The sequence below is a fragment of the Lithobates pipiens genome, unplaced genomic scaffold (genome assembly GCF_037356315.1).
Source record: "Lithobates pipiens isolate NorthernLeopardFrog02 unplaced genomic scaffold, aLitPip1_a1.2 Scaffold_3, whole genome shotgun sequence".
Lineage (NCBI taxonomy): Eukaryota > Metazoa > Chordata > Amphibia > Anura > Ranidae > Lithobates > Lithobates pipiens.
In genome coordinates this window covers 244,790,329-244,812,455 of record NW_027507790.1, presented here as the reverse complement: position 1 = coordinate 244,812,455, position 22,127 = coordinate 244,790,329, and the positions used below count along the sequence as shown (strand labels likewise).

General features: G+C 47.4%; 1 protein-coding gene across 1 annotated transcript in view; it reads right to left on the bottom strand.

Annotated features, from left to right (window-relative positions):
• Positions 1-16,838, bottom strand: part of MBD2 (methyl-CpG binding domain protein 2) — a 106,792-nt gene extending 89,954 nt beyond the window's left edge. Inside the window, exon 1 of the mRNA XM_077462997.1 lies at positions 16,642-16,838. Within this exon, the coding sequence (XP_077319123.1) occupies positions 16,642-16,751 (110 nt within the window). The 5' untranslated portion in view covers positions 16,752-16,838. The remainder of the gene's footprint in view (positions 1-16,641) is intronic.
• Between the last annotated feature and the right edge of the window lie 5,289 nt (positions 16,839-22,127).

The window sequence follows — 22,127 nt, the reverse complement described above, 5'->3', positions numbered from 1 at the left end:
GCGTGTACGGATACGTCATTGGTAAGGCTCCATACATAAAGATTACTTAGAACTTCAGGTTCTTCATCTAGCGGCTGTGCGGCTGGGAATTAAAGTGCATCTCTAAGCAAAACCTTTTGGCTTTAAATGGGAAGGGCTTTATTGCCGTCTGTGTCCCCAGTGGGGAGATTCACCCCTCTAATTGCACTGGTGACCTAAAAAGAAGGTGGGGAAAATCCACACTTTGACATTTGTCCCCAGAGGGGAGATCTTCCAATGGGGACATCTGTTTCGGTGACAGCTAAGAGGGGAATTCCTCTCACTTTGGGAGATATCCTTCAATTTCCTGTTGTGTCTCTGAGACAGGAAGTAAAGGGAATTTTCCACCAATAGTACAGACAACAAAAAATAAACTTTCAGGCTTAAAGTGATTGTTATTTTTATAGGAAAAAAACAAGATTTTACAAAAAAGTTATACTTACCTGCTCTGGGCTGTGGTTTTGCACAGAACAGCCCGGATCTTTATTTTTTGTGCCCCTCTTCCCTGCTCCTGGCCCCTCCGTCCTGTTCAGTGCCCCCACAGCAAGCAGTTTGCTATGGGGGCACCCGAGCCGAGTCACAGCTCCGTGTGTCCATTCAAACATGGAGCCCTGCCCCAGCACCGGCCCCTCTCTCCCTTGATTGGCTAGCTGACTTTGATTGACAGCAGCAGGAGCCAATGGCACCCCTGCTGCATCTCAGTCAATCAGGAAGGAGGATCTGGGACGGCTGAGACATTCATGAACAGAGAGGGACCTCAAGTAAGTATTAGGGTGTGATTGGGGGGGGGGGGCTGATGCACACATAAGGCTTTTATCTTAATGCATAGAATGCATTAAGATAAAAAAACCTTCTGATTTTACAACCCCTTCAATCACTTGCCGATATACCTCGGCATAATGGCAGTGGTGGGCAAATGGGCGTACCTGTATGTCCCCTTTAATGTGCGGGGCTAGTGGGCGGACTTGATGTCTACCGGTGTCCCGGCGATCATGTCACGGAGCCGCAGAATGGGGCTCTCATTGGGAGCAGTGATCGCTGTCATGTGAGTAGTAGCCCCTCCACAGTTAGAATTAACCCCTTCATCGCCCCCTAGTGTTTAACCCCTTCCCTGCCAGTGTCATTTACACTATAATCAGTGCATTTTTATAGCACTGATCGCTGTATAAATGAAAATGGTCCCAAAATAGTGTCAAAAGTGTCCGCCATAATGTCGCAGTTCCCATAAAAAAATAATTGAATAAAATGCTGGTCGCCGCCATTACTAATAAAAAAAATAATAATAAAAATTGCCAGAAATGTATCCCCTATTTTGTAGACGCTATAACTTTTGCGCAAACTAAATCAATATATGCCTATTGTGATTTTTTTCTAAACAAAAATATGTAGAAGAATACATATTGGCCTAAACTGAGGAAAATTATATATATATATATATATATATATATATATATATATATATATATATATATATATATATATATATATATATATATATATATATATATATATTTTTTTTTTTTTTTTTGGGGGGGGGTATTATAGTAAAAAAAAAATTGCTCCATTTTCAAAATTGACGCTCTTTTTTTGTTTATAGCCTAAAAAATAAAACCCGCAGAGGTGATCAAATACCACCAAAAGAAAGCTCTATTTGTGGGGGGGGAATTACGTCATTTTTGTTTGGGTGCAATGTCGCGTGGCCGTGCATTTGTCAGTTAAAATGAGGCAGTGCCTAATCGCAAAAAAGTGCTCTAGTCAGGAAGGGGGTAAACGACCCGGAGGGTCTGCCCACATCCTGGGGCTGGAGGAGGAGCAAGGAAGATAGCCAGCTGCCATGACACAGAGGAATAAAGGTAAGCATTGCTCTGCAATATCCATCCACCAAACGAAGGGCCGTTCACACCAGATGAGGAGGGACTGCGTTAGGTGGCTATAGCGGCGCATGCCAAGGCAAAATGTCTTGCCTCCTTATCTGCCCGGTTCACACCACTGATCCGTTTGCGGGTGATGTACTCAAAGCTCATTTAAAAAAAAAAAAAAAAAAAACACGGAACAGTCCGCCAAGATTGGGACAGGAGCACTGCACTGATCAGGACGGGCCGCCTGCCACTGCATTGCAGGGCAGAAGCTGGTGATCATAAAATATACCCAGGGAAGGGGCATGGGCGATCACCAATAATTGTATTTTTTTTTTTTTTTATAGCCAACCGGAGATCAGCTTTAAATAAAACCTGTGACTAGCGGTAATCTGAAAGTAACAAAATTACCACTGATGAAAGTTTCTCTTATTCACAATGAAACTACTAAAAACAAAACACCTTTGTGAGGAGCCTCAATTAGAACATCATTTTTCAGAATACATATCAAATACAGTAAATCACTTTGACCGCTAGCGATGGGAGCGACATTGTGCTGCTTCAGCTAGCGAGGGAGCGATCCATTAGGAACAGGCAGGCTCTTAGCAATTCTTCCGCTGGCAATAACAAAACACCAGCAGTAGAGTCACACGCCTGACATTAGCCCGAGGCTTCTCCAAAAGCTTACTTGCTTTGTAACTGATGCCCATTATTTCACCAAGACAGCGGCCTGAGTGCCATTAGACATAGAAAGGAGTTTTCTGCTGAAACATCAAAGACGCGACGCTTGGCCATTCTCCCAACTCACCAGTCATGACCCTTCAGTCTACACTTGGCAACGGCCTGTAATGCCGTGTACACGCGATCGGAATTTTGGCCAGGAAAAGACCGATGAGAGCTTTTCATCGGAAAATGCGACCGTGTGTATGCTCCATCGGAATTTAGCTGGCTGAATTCCCGCCAGCAAAAATTTGATAGCATGTTCTCAATTTTCCAGACTGAAAAACGTTCTATCGGAAATTCCGACGTGCAAAAACTCACATATGCTCAGATTCAACTACGAGACGGAAGCTATTGGCTACTAGGTATTGAATTTCCTTTTTCTAGTCCCGTCGTACCTGTTGAACGTCACCGCTCTTGGCGGTCGGAATTTGGTGTGACCGCGTGTAGGCAAGACAGCTTGAGCGGATTTCTGTCGGAATTCCGACGGGAAAACCATCAGAGCTTTTTCCGACAAGATTTCCGATCGTGTGTACGTGGCATTAGACCTTCTTCAGACATTACACCAAGAACGCAAACCAGCCAAATCAGACTCGGCTGTGCTGTAGTCACTGGGGTACAAGATGGCCACTGATGGGGTGCTGTGGGCAGTGCACTTAGTGCTGTGCTCATTGCACTATTAAATATTGGTGTCTACAGGAACTGGTGGGCCAACTGCTCGTGTGTGCACAATCCAGCTGATCAGCAGTATATTTTATGAAAGATCATCGTACAAATAAAAGTTGGTAATACAAGTTAAGATTTCTCTTAGTTCAGCTCCAAGGGCTGAATAAAGAAAAAAATAAATCAAGAGATTACCCCATCCAAGCTTAACTGCATGAATAGAGGAATCCCTCCCTCTGCCAACTATCGTATTCTGGAAGCCACTTCTTCCATGACTACCATAATACCCAACAGTGACTTCATCAAACTGGATACAGTCAGTCATTTTCAGATGACGACTTACCACTCAGTTCCTTCGATTTTCAGATCGAAGTTTGTCAAGATAGGTCCACCATGGCTCACATTTTGGCCAGTTCTGAAGGAATCGGCCAAAATTCCAGCCATGTATGGTCATTACAGGTATATTCTCATGAGAACGGCCAGGTTTGGGCCTACAGAAGGAGGAGGAGCACCTAAAGCCTCATGAACATTGGTGTCAGGTATGTTGGTATTTGGATCCATGCCTTCTGGTGTGGAAAAATAACTTTTTATGATGACGGAAAAAAACGAAGGAAAAAAATTCCAGCTTCATAAAACTCACCATGCCTCATACTAAATACTTTGGGCTGTCTACTTTCCAAAAAAGGAGGATTTGTTTCATCTCTGTGTATTACCTGAGGCCAGTCATTTTACTGGGGATATGTAAGGGTCTACAACAGGGATCCTCAAACTACGGCCCTCCAGCTGTTGTGAAACTACTCATCCCATGATGCATTGTAAAACTCTGACATTCACAGACATGACTAGGCATGATGGGAATTGTAGTTTCTGAACAACTGGAGGGCCATAGTTTGAAGACCCATGGTCTACAACCACGAATGTCCATGGAACTTTACATGAGTGGATAATAATAGTAATGAGCTGGGACAATGCATTCTGGGCCAAAGACTTCATCCTACCAGAGCACTCAACCAGCAGACCCCCAGGGTGACCTACAGACATACCCTATAGCCTGCCAATTCCACCATTAATCCTCTAGCTGGGTGAATATTCTCCAATGGCTGATGGTACCCTGAACATCTCAGTAAGCCATGTAGTTAGCACGTGCAGAACTGTGACTTGGGTTCACTACCCACCAGGGACACTTATGCCCTGTACACACGATCGGACTTTCCACCAACAAAACCATAGATTTTTTTTCCGAAGGATGTTGGCTCAAACTTTTCTTGCATACACACGGTCACACAAATGTCGGCCCAAAATTCCAAACGTGAGAACGTGGTGATGTACAAAGCGTACGACGAGCCGAGAAAAATAGACATTCAATAGGAAGTGTGGCTCCTTCTGCTTGATTCTGAGCATGCATGAACTTTTGTGCGCCGGACTTGTGGACACATGATCAGAATTTCCGACAAAGTGAAGTTTGGCAGAAAATTTGAGAACCTGCTCTCAAACATTCGTGGCCGGAAATTCCGACAGCAAATGTTCAACGGAGCATGCACACGGTCGGGCTTTCCGACAACAAGCTCACATCGAATATTTCTCGTTGGAAAGTCAGTGAGTACGCGGCATAACTGTATGTTCTTCACTAGTATGTGTGGATTTCTTCTGGGCGTTTCCTCCCAAGTCTTCAACCATAAACACAGTGCTACAATGATTGTGGACTCTCCCTGGGGCAGGATCTGATATGGCTGGATTTATGGGCTCTGTAGAGCACTATGGTATATGTCAGTGCAATATTAATTCATGCAATAAACTGAATAATTCTGCACGCAGTGCTAGCTTGGCTCCAACTACTTTAGGGTCTGTTCACACAAGTGGTTGAGCTGCGGTTTTACCCCCACCACCTGCCTGAATACTAAACATAGTGGCTCGCGGGTTGTACACATGCCATAGCAAAATCTAAACAGCACGTTGCTTTCAGCAGGCAGCACCGCCGCTGAATGTGGCCAATGCAGTTCTATAGGGTTGCACCACAACTGTGCGCCATGCACGCGATTGCAGCGTGGCAGTATGGCAATTATGGGGCAAGTCAGGCAGTGAGATGACATAATGACTCCTCATTGCCTGTCAGCAACTCTGAAAAGCATTCTGAGCGTAGCTCACTTTTCAGTGGAGCAACAGTCACTTGTGAAGGAGCTCTTTTGGTGCAAGACGACGGTAAGTACAAGAAAAGGCACCCATGTACACAATCTCTTGGGATCATCTTAACCCCCAAACCACCCCCAATCACACCTGAGAGTTTTCTTGCATGACTCTGAAGTGCAGCAACACTAAAGCCGCGTACACGCGATCGAATTGTCCGGCAGAATTGGTCCGGCAAACAATCCGCCGGACTTTATAACGAACGGACTTGGCCACACACGGACGCTCCGAAAGTCTGACGATTTCTAACGCGATGACGTACAGCACGTACGACGGGACTAGAAAAAGGAAGTTCAATAGCCAGTAGCCAATAGCCTCCGTCTCATACTTGCTTCAGAGCATGCGCCATTCTTAGTCCGCCGGACTAGCACACTGACGAACGGATTGTCCTCTGAAAGCCAAGTCCGGACAAATTTTGAGTCAAAACTACTGACTAAGTCCGCCGGACTTTACGATGAAAAAGTCTGTTGGAGCCCATGCACGATCGAATAGTCCGGCGTGCTGTGGTCCGGCGGACTACAATTCGATCGTGTGTACGCGGCATTAGGCTCCATGCATACTTGTGTGGTTTGTCAAGCAACTTTAGACAAAGTCACATGACAAGTCTCAGCCCATTCTTTTTAATGGCACCTGTTTAAATCGATTTCACTTAGGCTGGCCATAGACAGAGCAAATTTCAAATCGCTCGGTTTCCCCATCAACAAAGACAGTGTTGATGGGGGAATCTCTCCCACCAAGCAATTGTGTCCAACCAGTGGGGGGGGTGGGGGGCTTTGCAATGGAAGCCGTCCCCCACCAGGAGAACACGTGATTATTGCTAGCGGCTATACTAGCAATAATTGCATGTAAAATCCGGCAGGCTGGTTATACCCAAGCTGATCGATCGACATGCGTGGTTCAAATCTCAGCCGGTGCCTGCTGAAATGACCAAGATTTGAACCATATAATAATGCATAATTCTGCTCCTCTGCTATAAGCTCCTAAATCACCTGCCCAAGCTCACACCAGGGGCCTCAATCTTCACATTAGCAGCCTATATGCGAACTCTAGTAAGGCCAATGTTAAACTTTGTGACGTTCTGGGCCACGGTGACAGGTGACAAGAGTAGAATGCAGTTGTGACCATGACAGGTCCTCTTTAAGGAAATGAAAGTCCTGCATATCGCACGCTCTCACACATGTCGCAGATGCACAGCGCTCCACCCGCCCCAACCCACGCAGAATTAGCACACCCTTACCACACTGACACTTTCCTGGATAATAAACACTGGATCCACACCTCAACTGCCAACTAATCCTTTCCAAAGCAACTCCACCGGCACGACGGCTGAACAAAAACACAGCGAATGAGTTTCCTTATATCTAAAAACAAAAAAAGAAAGAAAGAAAGAAAAAAAAAAAAACCCAACACAGGTTTTGCTTGCACATTACGGGATGATTGAAGTGAACACAGCTTTACTATACTGGCCATACTTACTGTTTACAAAGCGACCGTCCAGTAAGCTTAGCCAGTATAGTAAAGCAAACAGTCCCCAGTCTGCTAGTAAATGAACCTCACCGTGTGCCCATTTCATAGACACAGCGACACCGGAACCGACTATGGCTGCAGATAAACGCAAGTCCATTCTAGCAACACAGTATCACTTTTCATGAAAGATCGCTCTACCTTCGGAGAAGAGATCAGCATTGATGGGTTTAGTCTAGAAGCAGGAACCGCACAAATGTCATGCAAGTTACTGCCACAGACATCAACTTTACTCCCAAATGCAAAGGCCCAGTGAAAACACACCCAGGTCTTCCTAAAAATACTCCAACTATGAGAGCCAAGGCTGTGAAGCCAACACCAATGGGACAGGATCCCCCCAGATAGCTTCCTATAGCCCCTACAGACAGCACAACACCAACTCCCCCTCCCCCATGCCTCCTATGGCTACAGAACCAGCCAGACACTCCAATGGTCCTCTCCTACAGCCCAATGGCAACCCTCACCATGCCTCCTATGGCTACAGAAACAACCAGACAGACACTGATGGTCCTCTCCTACAGCCCAATGGCCACCCTCCCCATGCCCCTATGGCTACAGAACCAGGCAGACAGCCAGACAGACACTCTGGTGGTCCTCTCCTACAGCCCAATGCTAACCCTTCCCATGCCTCCTATAGCTACCGCACCACCCAGACACACTGAAGCCTACCTATCCCACTACACCCCCTCCGATTGCATGGGACCATGCATGGGACGTGACCCAACTACCTTCACTCTGAATTCTTCAAAGTCTACGGCCACCTGTAAAGGTCTACTGCTTCCTCCCAGATCCCCACAGCTTCTTAACAACCAGTAACTGCCATAAAGTTTGGACACCTGCATCTCCTTTATCACATTTAGACACCCACGTCTCCATCCCCTGCCCCCCCCCCCCCCCCCCCCCCCAGGTGTCTAGGACACCCTCAAGTAACCATCTGATTCATGTCCGGATTTACCATTAGCCACAGTAGGCCTGTGTCAATACACATATCCACATATCTCCGCAGCGGCTCCGGTGCAATTTGCATTTGTGTCTTTTGGTCTGTTTCAGGTCCGAATTCAGCCAAAAATTTCGGCCTGAAATCGGACCTGAAACAGTGAATAAGGACGCACCGAACTCCTGCTGTGAGCCGCTGCTTGCTCATATGCGAACCCAGCCTCAGACATCTGAATATCCCCCCCAAAAAATCTGACATCTGCGGCTCCCACAAAATCCTTCAGACATCTATAGCTCCCCCAATTACCTCCGGACATCGATAGCTCTACATAATTAACTCTGGGCATCTACAGCGTGTGTGTAACTTTGGACATTTATTGCTCGCCCCAATTAAGCTTTGTTTGTTCACAGCTCTACGTATAAACGGATGTCTACAGCTCCCTCCAAAAACCTTTGGAGGCCTGTAGTTCTCCACAAAATCGTTCAGAAATCTACAGCTCCCCAAAACCCTTCAGACATCTATGTCCCCCTAAAAAAAAATCTTCAGACATCTAAGGGTGCAATAAGGACGCCTAAGATAGAACATGAAAGACACATAGCGGAGGAGAGCAAAAAAAATCCCAAGAAAAAACAATAAAAGAGGAAGGACAGACCATATTGGCCCCATAAAGAATGATGAAGGTCATCTGGTTACAAAGGATGGGGAGATGGCGAAGGTATTGAATTTATTTTTCTACTCAGTCTTCCCGAGGGATTTGGGGGCTTTAGTAACCAAAACTGCAGTGTTTATCCTCATTATACATCACGGGAAACCCCTCCATGGTTAACAGGGGACAGAATTAAAATTAGACTTGGGAAACTTAACATTAATAAATCACCGGGACCAGATGGCTTGCACCCGAAGGTACTTAGAGAACTCAGTCAAGTAATTGCCAGACCATTGTTCCTAATTTTTACTGAGTCTACTGACTGGAATGGTACCAGCTGATTGGAGAAAAGCCAATGTAGCACCAATATTTAAAAAGGGCCCAAAATACATCCCTGGGAATTACAGATCAGTTAGCCTAACATCAATAGTATGCAAACTCTTGGAGGGGATGATAAGGGACTATATACAAGATTTTAGTAATGAGAACGGTATCATTAGCAGTAATCAGCATGGATTAATGAAGAATCGTTCTTGCCAAACCAATCTATTAACCTTCTATGAGGAGGTGAGTTGCCATCTAGATAAAGGAAGGCCCGTAGACGTGGTGTATCTGGATTTTGAAAAAGCATTTAGGCTGGGTTCACACTGAAGCGATGCTGGAACGCCGCGAATCCGCGGCGGGTTCCCGCATCGCATGCCTCCCGCCGGCAGTTCACACTTCCCTATGCGAACTGCTGGGAGTGTCAGTGAAACGTTAATGACACCCCCAGATCAGTTCGCATATCGCAGTGCGATCTGCAAACTCGGACAGGAATCGGATCGCATGGTGTGAACACTCATGCGATCCAATTCTGCTGCGGACCAAAAAAAGGGTCCTGTGCGAGTTTGGGGTGGGTGCGATGCGAATTCAGCCATACTGTCTGTATGGCTGAACTCGCATCACACAGAGATCGGATGTGATTTGCACTGCAGTGCGGTGCGAATCACATCCGGGTCTCCTAGCCGCAGCAGTGTGAACCCAGCCTTAAACAAAGTTCCCATAAACGTTTACTGTACAAAATAAGGTCCGTTGGCATGGACCATAGGGTGAGCACATGGATTGAAAACTGGCTACAAGGGCGAGTACAGAGGGTGGTGATAAATGGGGAGTACTCAGAATGGTCAGGGATGGGTAGTGGGGGTCCCCCGGGGTTCTGTGCTGGGACCAATCCTATTTAAATTTGTTCATAAACAACCTGGAGGATGGGGTAAACAGTTCAATCTCTGTATCTGCGGACGATGCTAAGCAGGGCAATAACTTCTCCGCAGGATGTGGAAACCTTGCAAAAAGATCTGAACAAATTAATGGGGTGGGCAACTACATGGCAAATGAGGTTCAATATAGAAAAACGTAAAATAATGAATTTGGGTGGCAAAAATATGAATGCAATCTATACACTGGGGGGGGGAGAACCTCTGGGGCAGTGATGGCGAACCTTGGCAACCCAGATGTTTTGGAACTACATTTCCCATGATGCTCTACTACACTGTAGAGTGGATAAGCATCATGGGAAATGTAGTTCCAAAACATCTGGGGTGCCAAGGTTCGCCATCACTGCTCTGGGGGAATCTAGGATGGAAAAGGACCTGGGGCTCCGTCCTAGTAGATGATAGGCTCAGCAATGGCATGCAAAGACTAGTTTCTGCTAACAAAGGAAACAGAATATTGGCATCAAAAAGGGGATCAACTGCAGAGATAAAGCGATAATTCTCCCGCTCTACAAGACTCTGGTCCGGCCGCACCTGGAGTAAGCTGTCCAGTTCTGGGCACCAGTCCTCAGGAAGGATGTACTGGAAATGGGGCGAGTACAAAGCTCCACGTGGCATAAGAGCGGCAAGGATGTGGAATTCCCTTCCACAGGCGGTGGTCTCAGTGAGGAGCAACGATCAAAAAACTATTAGATAAGCACCTAAAGGACCGCAACATACAGGGATATACAATGTAATACTAACATACTGTATAATCACACACATAGGTTAGACTTGATGGAATTGTGTCTTTTTTCAACCTCACCTACTATCTAATAGCCCCACCCCATAAATGTGGGGGTACCCCGCTCTCTTGTGTCGCCCAGATGTCTACAGTCCTCTCAAATGTTGTGGGTCACCACTCCCCTATGATCCATAGGATAGCTTTGGCCCTGCCCCTCCCCCCGCCAATAACTTTTTTGACAGCTCTGGCTCTCGCCCCCCCCACCCCCCCATAAATGTAGACGCCACCGCACTTCTGCGATCATAGGACACCTGTGGCTCCCCTGATAACCTTCAGATGTCTACAATACCCCCCACAAACCTTCAGACAGCTATGGATCCCCAAAAAAACTTCAGATGTCTACTGCCCCTCCATAAATGTAGGGGTCCCCCGCTCTCCTGTGATCATAGGACACCTACGGCTCCCCCAGTAACCTCCATATATGTCTATAGATCCCCTGCCCCCCCATAAATGTAGGAGGTCCTGTTCTCCCGTGATCATAGGACACCTACGGCTCCCCCCAGTAACCTTCAGATTACTACTAACCCCCATAAATGTAGGGGGTCCCATAGTTAACCCCCCCCCAAATAAACAAACAGACAGGAAAAACCCGCTCCAGATGTCTGAGCCACAAAATCTCCTCCCCCATCAGGTACGAGTGCTGGCTCAGTATGCAAGTGGCATACAAAGAAAAATTGAATCCGGATGGCTGCACTCTAACGATAATATCTTTATTAGTAAAAATCCATACAGCAAAAGATAAAATAGATCGCTAACATGTTTCACACCTTAACTACTGGTGCTTACTCATAGCTAAAAAATTTAACCACTTGCCGACCGGGCCATAGCCGAAAGACGTCTACAGCACGGTTGGCTTATTCTGGGAGGACGTCCTCCCAGAATCTTGCTCCCACGTGCCCCCTGGGGCACGCTCCTGGAAAGATCCGTGATCGGATCACGGTAAATGGCCGCTGGTAGCGCCCGTTTACCATGTGATCGCTCCGTCAACTTGACGGAGCGTTCACTTGTAAACAAGCCTCCTCCCTCCCTCCCCTCTCTGTACCGATCTGTACAGTGTGAGGGGAGAGATCAGTGGCAGCAGCGCCATGGGCTGGATCTGTAGTGCCCACAGCGCTGCTCAGTGCCCATATTCTACAATACTCTGCCTTAAATTTTAACAGAAACAAATTTTTTTTTTACTGAATTTTTAGTCTTTTTTGATTTATAGTATGTAAAATAAAAAACCCAACAGCAATTAAATACCACCAAAAGAAAGCTCTATTTGTGTGAAAAAGGACAAACATTTCATATAGTGTTGCATGACTGAGTAATTGTCATTCAAAGTGTGAGAGCACCAAAAACTGAAAATTGGTCTGGCTAGGAAGGGGGTTTAAGTGCCCAGTGGTCAAGTGGGTTTATATGGTTTATCAATGGTTTATACACACATGCCAATACATACACAGACTCCTGTTACAAATCACAACTTGACTCTGATGAACATTGCAATAGATCTACTGAGGTCTTCATGGATGTCATAAAGATTTCCTTTTGTTGATACAATTTAGACAATAAAGCCCAGATCATTACTTAAATGTGTACATTTCATGACATTTATGCTGCGTACACACGGTTGGATTTTCCGAGGGAAAATGATCAATGGGAGCTTGTTGTCGGAAATTCCGACCCTGTGTAGGCTCCATCAGACATTTTTCATCGGAATTTCCGACGACACAAAAAAATTTGAGAGCTGGTTCTCAAATTTTCCCAAAACAAAATCGTAAATTCCGATCGTGTGTACACAATTCCAACGCACAAAGTTCCACACATGCTCGGAATCACGCAGAAGAGCCGCACTGGTTACTGAACTTCATTTTCATGGCTTGTTGTACGTCGCCGCATTCTTGACGTTTGGAATTTCCGCCAAGATTTGCGCAACCGTGTGTATGCAAGACAAGTTTGAGCCAACATCAGGATTTTCCGACAACAAAATCCCATCATGTGTACAGGGCATTAGAATTGCCGGTAGCGGAATGTATACCTAGACATCTAAAAACATAAGAAGTAAAACCAGCAAAAAAAAAAAAAAAAACAGGACATGTGCGTTGACATATGTGCGGAACATCATGCTGGAGGAGAAATAACTCTTGTGGGAATGTCTGCAGGAAGCGGAATCAACATCAAAAAATAAATGTATCTTTGGTGTAATGTCCCCTACATTAAAGGGGTTGTAAAGCTGCGATTTGTAACAGGTCTGTCAATCTTTAAATTGTTCAATCAAGCCAACTGTGTATGTATTGGCATGTATATATAAACCATTGTCACTTGTTTAACCACCTCAATACCGGACATTTACACCCCCTTTCTGCCCAGGCCATTTTTTTTTTAGCTTTCAGTGCTGCCGTACTTTGAATGACAATTGCGCGGTCATGCTACACTGTACCCATGAAATTGTTATCATTTTTTCACACAGAGAGCTGTGTTTTGGTGGTATTTAATCACTCTTGGGTTTTTATCAAATTTTTTTTTTGGGGAAAAATAAAAAGACCAAAAATTTTGAAAAAAAAAAAAAAAAGAAGGTTCTTCGTTTCTGTCAGTAAATTTTGTAAATAATAAATTTTTCTCCTTCACTGATAGGCACTGATGAAGCAGCACTTATGGGCACTGATTAGGTGGCACGAATATGCTGCACTTATGGGCACAGATAGACGTTAGTGATGGGCAGCACTGACCGGCATCACTAATGGCCACAGATTGTGTGGCACTTTTGGGCACTGATTGGCACTGACTGCTGGCAATCATTGCTGGCACTAATTGTAATCAGGGCACCGATGATCAGTGCCCCGATTACGTACCTAGCTGTCCCCTGTAAGGAGATTCCGCCGATCGGCTCTCGGTGTGAGGCGAGGAGCGCCCATTAGCAGCATCTTCGTGTTTACACGTGACCGGCTGTTCTGGGAGGCCGTCATATGACATCCACCCAGAACGAGAGCCGCACCAACCAGCTGTCACTTGATGGTGGGCGGGCAGCAAGTGGTTAAAGTGGTTGTAAACCCTTACAACACACTTTGACCTACAGGTAAGCCTAGATTAAGGGTTACCTGTAGGTCCAAGAAATAGCTCCTAAACCTACACGGTTTAGGAGATATTTGCCTAAAGACAGGCACCGCTGTCTACAGCGCAGGCGCACTGAGCGCGGCACCCGTCAACGGTGATATGCTGCGCGTGGCGGCTCCCGTGCGCATGCGCGGGAGTGACGTCATCACGGCTTCACCGAATGACAGCAGCGGAGCAGCGAGACCCACCGAGAAGATGGATGCGCCGGACTACAGGGGACAGCGGTGACTTCGCTGGCTCCTGTGTCAGGTAAGTGACACATAATGGGCTACTATGTGATGCATAGTAGTCCATTATGCTTTACCTTTGCAGAGAATGAAAGAGGAAGTAAACTCATCAGGGTTTACTTCCTCTTTAAAGATTCAGCTATGAGTAAGCACCAGTAATTACGGCGTGAAACATGTTAGCGACCCATTTTATCTTTTGCTGTATGGATTTTTACTAATAAAAGATTTTATCGTTGGGAGTGCGGCCATTCGGATTCAATCATTTTTCTTTGTAAGCCCCCCGCCCCCAATAAATGTAGAGGTCCCCCGCTCTCCTGTGATCATGGGACACCTATGGCTCCCCATATTAACTTCAAAATGTCTACAGCCCCCAATAAATGAAGGGGTCCAATAGTTCCCCCCCCCCCAATAACCTTCAGACAGCTATGGATCCCCCAAATATCCTTCAAATGTAATAAATGTAGGGGCCCCCCCGCTCTCCTGCGTTCATAGGACACCTATGGCTTCCCCCCACAACCTTCAGATTTCTACAGCCCCTCCATAAATGTAGGGGGTCCCGTAGTTTCCCCCAATAACCTTCAGAGAGCTATGGATCCCCAAATACCCATCAGATGTCTACAGCCCCCCAATAATTGTGGGGGTCCCCACTCTCCTCTGACCCGTAGACCATATATATCTCCCCCAAAAACCTTCAGATAGCTATGGTTCCCCCTGATCACCTTCAGATGTCTACAACCCCCCACCATACAGGTAGGGGTCCCCCACTCTCCTGTGATCATAGTACACCTACAGCTCCCCATGTAACCTTCAGATGTCTACAATCCCCCCCAATAAATGTAGAGGTCCCCCGCTCTCCTGTAATCATGGGACACCTATGGCTCCCCATATTAACTTCAAAATGTCTACAGCCCCCAATAAATGAAGGGGTCCAATAGTTCCCCCCCCCCAATAACCTTCAGACAGCTATGGATCCCCCAAATATCCTTCAAATGTAATAAATGTAGGGGCCCCCCCGCTCTCCTGCGTTCATAGGACACCTATGGCTTCCCCCCACAACCTTCAGATTTCTACAGCCCCTCCATAAATGTAGGGGGTCCCGTAGTTTCCCCCAATAACCTTCAGAGAGCTATGGATCCCCAAATACCCATCAGATGTCTACAGCCCCCCAATAATTGTGGGGGTCCCCACTCTCCTCTGACCCGTAGACCATATATATCTCCCCCAAAAACCTTCAGATAGCTATGGTTCCCCCTGATCACCTTCAGATGTCTACAACCCCCCACCATACAGGTAGGGGTCCCCCACTCTCCTGTGATCATAGTACACCTACAGCTCCCCATGTAACCTTCAGATGTCTACAATCCCCCCCAATAAATGTAGAGGTCCCCCGCTCTCCTGTAATCATGGGACACCTATGGCTCCCCATATTAACTTCAAAATGTCTACAGCCCCCAATAAATGAAGGGGTCCAATAGTTCCCCCCCCCCCCAATAACCTTCAGACAGCTATGGATCCCCCAAATATCCTTCAAATGTAATAAATGTAGGGGCCCCCCCGCTCTCCTGCGTTCATAGGACACCTATGGCTTCCCCCCACAACCTTCAGATTTCTACAGCCCCTCCATAAATGTAGGGGGTCCCGTAGTTTCCCCCAATAACCTTCAGAGAGCTATGGATCCCCAAATACCCATCAGATGTCTACAGCCCCCCAATAATTGTGGGGGTCCCCACTCTCCTCTGACCCGTAGACCATATATATCTCCCCCAAAAACCTTCAGATAGCTATGGTTCCCCCTGATCACCTTCAGATGTCTACAACCCCCCACCATACAGGTAGGGGTCCCCCACTCTCCTGTGATCATAGTACACCTACAGCTCCCCATGTAACCTTCAGATGTCTACAATCCCCCCCAATAAATGTAGGGGTCCCCCGCTCTCTGGTGATCATAGGACAACTACGCCTCCCCCCATTAACCTTTAATTATCTATAGCTACCTCTGTTACCCTTCAGATGTCTACAGCCCCCCATAAATGTAGGGGTCCTCCACTCTCCTGTGATCATAGGACACCTATGGCTCCCCCAAAACCATCAGATTTCTACAGTCCCCCCATAAATGTAGGGGGTCCTATAGTCCCCCCCGATAACCTTCAGACAGCTTTGGATCCCCCAAATACCCTTCAGATGTCTACAGCCCCCCCGATAACTGTGGGGGTCCCCCACTCTCCTCTGACCCGTAGGCTATATATCTCCCCCATATCAATTATCTATAGCTACCTCCGCTACCCTTCAGATGTCTACAGCCCCCCATAAATGTTGGGGTCCCCCACTCTCCTGTGATCATAGGATGTCTACAGCCCCTCCATAAATGTAGGGGGTCCCATAGTTACCCCAATAACCTTCATATAGCCTTGGATCCCCCAAACACCCTTCAGATGTCTACAGCCCCCCAATAATTGTGGGGGTGCCCCGCTCTCCTCTGACCCGTAGACCAGATATATAATCTCCCCCAAAAACCATCTGACGGCTACGGTGCCCCCGATCACCTTCAGATGTCTTTAGCACCCCCATAAATGTGGGGGTCCCCCACTCAACTATGAACCCTGTCTCTCTCAGGACCCCCTGTGTCTCCTCCGGCTCAGGGTGTCCGGACTCAGTCCTCTCTCCCCCCTGATCGTACACTCTATGATCTGTCACCGAGCTGTCAGTGTCACCCCTCCTCCCCTCCCCCCCCCCGGGTACCTGAAGTAGTAGACATCGCTCTTGCCCGCACTCAGGCCGGACTTCCTGATGACCTCCTCCTTCTTCCAGCCCGGTGGTAGAGCCGGGCACTCCATCCTCCTCTTCTCCATAGAGCAGCGCTCAGCACTGTCCTCCTACACCAGCATGTCCCGCTCCCACCGCCTCTCCCACTGAGTCTGACTGACACAGCGCCCCCTAGCAACGCCGTACCCTTCCGCGCCCCGGGCTCCACGGCGGAGGGATACGCTCCCATAGAGGCACAGCCACTGACAGCCGGTGATGCGGTCGGCTGGTGACGTAATACAGCAAAAAAAAGTACGTCACGGTGGGCGTGGTTCCAGGCGGTCGGAGCGCTCCACCAGCTGGCTGGAGACCTCAACTTCCGTCAGCCCGGGCAGGCGGCGTCCCTCCGGGACCGGTGTGGGGGTTGTAGTCCTGTGCTGTCACTGGGGTGGGCGGGGTGTCACACAGGCTGCCTGGTGTCACTGGCTTCAAGCAGTCCTCTCCCGGAGCTGTCAGCTGACTGTCACCCTATTCCTCCGGGCTCACAACTATCTGCGTCACAGACCCTGGTCTGGTGTCTGTGAGAGAAACCCGAGGATCGGGATGACAGACTGCTGCTTCTCCTTCAGCATTGGGGCTCATTCACAGTTTTGCTGCCCTCTGAAATGTGATCTTTGGCTGATCGTTTTTCAGAGTGCGATTTACAGTCGGCTGACAATTATAACACTTGTGAAGTTCTCACCGAAACTAGGAGAATTACACATCTACCGGTCCCCCAAAAACATTCACACGTCTATAGTCACCCTATAAATTAGGGGGTCACCAGCTCCCCCATAACCATGGAACACCTACAATTTCCCCCAATGACCTTCAGACTTAACTGGTCCCCCTAGTAAGTCCCCCCAATAACCTTCAGACATCTACAACCATCCCATAAAAGTAGGGGTTCACCAGCACCCCATAACCATAGAACACCTACAACTTCCCCAATAACCTTCAGACTCAGTTGGTCCCCCTAATAAGTCCCCCCAATATCCTTCAGACATCTACAGTCACCCCATAAATGTAGGGATCACCAGCTCTCCCATAACCATGGGACACCTTCAACTTCCCCCAATAACTTTAAGGCCCCTTTCACATGGGACAGATCAGTAATGATCCACCCCGTGATGATCCGCTTGCTCAGTGGGGATCGCTCCGTTGTCCTCACTGAGCCGGCAGCGGACAGGGCGGTCTCTGCACACTGCAGGGACCGCCCTGTCAGCTCTCCGCTCTCCTCTATGGGGGACCGTCTGTCCGTGTTCATCCAATCCGCTCTGCAGACGGATAGAAAAATAGGATTTTCCTCCGTCTGCAGAATCGGACAATAGCGGAGGCGGACGATAGCGGGTGTCTGCGGATGTTTGTACGCAGACACCGGCTATCCCATAGGAATGCATGTATGTCCGTATTTCATCCGCAAACGGATGGATGAAATACGGACATAATGTCCGCATGTGTGAAAGGGGCCTTGGACTCAACTGGACCCCTAATAAGTCCCCCCAATAACCTTCAGACTCAACTGGTCTCCCTAATAAGTTCCCCCAAGAACCTTCGGATATCTACAGCAACCCCATAAATGTAGGGTTTCATCTGTTCCCCCTAACCACCCCCCCAATAACCTTCAGACATCTACTGGTCCCTCAAGAACCTTCAGACATCTACAATCACCCCATAAATGTAGGAGGTCACATGCTCCTCCCTAGCCATGGGACATCTGCAACTCCCCCCCCCAATAACCTTCTAACTCAACTGGTTCCCCCAATAACCTTTAAACATCTACAGCCACGCCATAAATGTAGGGGTCACCAGCTCCTCCAAATGTAGGGGGTCACCAGCTCCCCCATAACCATGGGACACCTACAACTTCCCCCAATAATCTTCAGGCTCAACTGGTCCCCCTAATAAGTCACCCCAATAACCTTCAGACATCAACTGGTCCCCCCAATAACCTCCAGACATCTACTACCCCCAATAACCTTCAGACGTCTACAGTCACCCCATAAATGTAGGGGGTCACCAGCTCCCCCCTAGCCATGGGACATCTGCAACTCCCCCCAATAACCTTCAGACATCTACTTGTCCCTCAAGAACCTTCAGACATCTACAGTCACCCCATAAATGTAGGGGGTCACCAGCTCCCCCATAACCATGGAACACCTACAATTTACCTCAATAACCTTCAGACTCAACTTTTTCCCCTAATAAGTCCCACCAATATCCTTCAGACATCTACAGCCACCCCATAAATGTAGGGGTCACCAGTTCCCCCAAATGTAGGGGTTCACCAGCTCCCCCATGACCATGTAACACCTACAACTTCCTCCAATAATCTTCAGACTCAACTGGCCCTCCTAATAAGTCACCCTAATAACCTTTAGACATCAACTGATCCCCCTTAATAACCTTCAGACATCTACTGCCCCCCTCTAATAACCTTCAGATGTCTACAGTCACCCCATAAATGTAGGAGGTCACCAGCTCCCCCCTAACTATGGGACATCTGCAACTCCCCCCAATAACCTTCAGACATCTACTGGTCCTTAAAGAGCCTTCAGACATCTAATGTCAGCCCATAAATGTAGGGGGTCACAAGCCCCCCCATAGTCATGGGACATCTGCAACTCCCCCCCAATAAGCTTCAGACATCTACTGGTCCCTCAATGACCTTCAGACATCTACAGTCACCCCATAAAGGTAGGGGGTCACCAGCTCCCCATAACAATGGAACACCTACAATTTCCCCCAATAACCTTCAGACTCAACTGGTCCCCCTAATAAGTCACCCCAATAACCTTCAGACATTACAGCCACCCCATAAATGTAGGTGGTCACCAGCTCCCCCATAACCATGGGACACCTACAACTTCCCCCAATAACCTTCAGACTCAACTGGTCCCCCTAATAAGTGCCCCCAATAACCTTCTGACATCTACAGCAACCCCATAAATGCGGGGGGTCATCAGTTCCCTCTAACCACACCCCCAATAACCTTCAGATATCAGCTGGTCCCCCCAATATCCTTGAGACATCAACTGGTCCCCCCAATAAGTCTCCCCAATAACCTTCAGACATCAACTGTCCCCCCAATAACCTTCAGACATCTGGCCCCCCTAATAACCTTCAGACGTCTACGGTCACCCCGTAAATGTAGGGGTTCACCAGCTAGGGGCTAAACATGGGACATCTACAACCCCCCCCAATAATCTTTAGACATCTATTGGTTCCCCAATAATTCCCCCCAAATAACCTTCAAACATCTACCGATCCCCCAAAAACCTTCAGACGTATACAGTTAGCCCATAAATGTACAGGGTCACAAGCTCCCCTATAACCATGGGACATCTACTGGTCCCCCCAATAACCTTCAGACTTCAACTGGTCCCCTAATACGTCCACCCAATAACTTTCAGACATCTACTGGTCCCCCAATAACATTTAGACGTCTACAGTCACCCCATAAATGTAGGCAGCATCTACAACTCCCCCCAATAACCTTCAGACATCAACTGGTCCCACCATGTACTAGTTCCCCTGAATTTTCAGATGTCCTGAGTCACCCCATAAGAGTGGGGGGTCCCCAGCTCCCGCCAAACTATGGGGCATTTACAACTTTCCCCAATAACTTTTAGACATTTCCTGGATCCCCAAAACTACCAGACATCTACTGGCTCCTTAATAATTCTTGGACATCTACTGGTCCCCCCAATACAGAAAGGAGGTCATTAGCGCCTCCCTAAACATAGGTTACCTGTTGCTCTCCCAATAACCTTCAGATATGTACTGGTTCCCCCAGTAACTTTCTAAAAGTCTAGAGTCACCCCATAAATGGGGGAGGGGTCACCGGCTCCCCCAAATCATGGGACAACTTCCCCCAATAACATTCGGACAACTACTGTTCCCCCCAATAAATGTAGGAGATCATTAGCTCCTCCCTAGCCATGGGATACCTATTAGTTTCCCAAAAACCTTAAGGCATATATAGGTCCCCCAATAACCTTCAGATATCTACAGGTCCCCCCAATAACCTTCAGACAGGTCCCCCTAATAACCTTCAGGCCTTGGTTGGTTCCCCCAATAACCTTCAGGCATTTACTGGTGCCCCAATAACATTTGAACATCTACTGGTCCCCCAATAACCTTTAGATGTCTACAGTCACCCATAAATGTAGGGGGGGTCACCAACTCCCCCATATCCATGGGACATATACAACTCCCCCAATAACCTTTAGGCATCAACTGGTACCTCCAATAACCTTCAGACATTTACTGCTACCCCCAATAAATGTAGCAGGTCATTATCTTCTCCCTAACCATATACCTGTTGGTCTCCTAATAGCCTTCAGATGTACTGATTCCCCCAGAAACTTTCAGACATCTAAAGTCAGCCCATAAACCTTGGGGGTCACCAGCTCCCCCCAAATCATGGGGCATCTACAACTCTCCCCAATAGCCTTTAGACATCTACTGGTCCCCCCATAAATGTAGGTCATTAGTTTCTCCCTAATCACGGGACACATATTAGTTTCTAAATAACCTTCAGACATCTACTGGATCCCCGAAAAACATTCAGACATCTACTGGTCCCCCCAATAACCTTCAGACATTTACTGGATCCCCAAAAACATTCAAACATCTACCGGTGCCCCAATGTTCTACAGATATCTACTGGTCCCCCCAATACACATAGGAGGTCTTTGTTTTTCCCTAACCATAGGATACCTGTTGGTCTCCAAATAACCTTTTGACATTTAGAGTCACCCCATAAATGTAGGGGGTCACAAGCCCCCCTATAACCGTGGGACATCTACAGTATATCTTCCCTCAATAACCTTCAGACATCTACTGGTCCCCCCAAAACCCTCAGAAATCTACTGGTCCTCACAATAAATGTAGGAGGTCATTAGCTTCTCCTTAGCCATGACATACCTATTAGTTTCCCAATAATCTTCAGACATCTACTTATCCCTCAAGAATCTTCAGACATCTACTGGCCCCCCCAATAATCTTCAGACATCTGCTGGTCCCCCCAATAACCTTCATACCTTGATTGGTTCCCCCTAATAACCTGCAGACATCTACTGGTCCCCCCAATAACTTTTAGACATCTACTGGTCCCCCCAATAATCTTCAGACATTTACTGGTCCCTCACAAAACATCAAGAGGTCATTATCTCCTCCCTAACCATAGGATACCTTTTGGTCTCCCAATAAACTTCAGACATGTGCAGACCCCCCCCCCCCCCCAATTACCTTCAGATATTGATTGATCCCCGCCCAGTAACTTTCAGACATCTACTGGTCCCCCCCAATAGCCTTTGGACATCTAGTGGTCCCATCAATAACTTTCAGACATTTTCTGGATCCCCCAAAAACATTCGGACGACACATGTAGGAGGTCTTTAGCTCTTCCCTAATCATAGAATACCTGTTGTTCTCTCAAT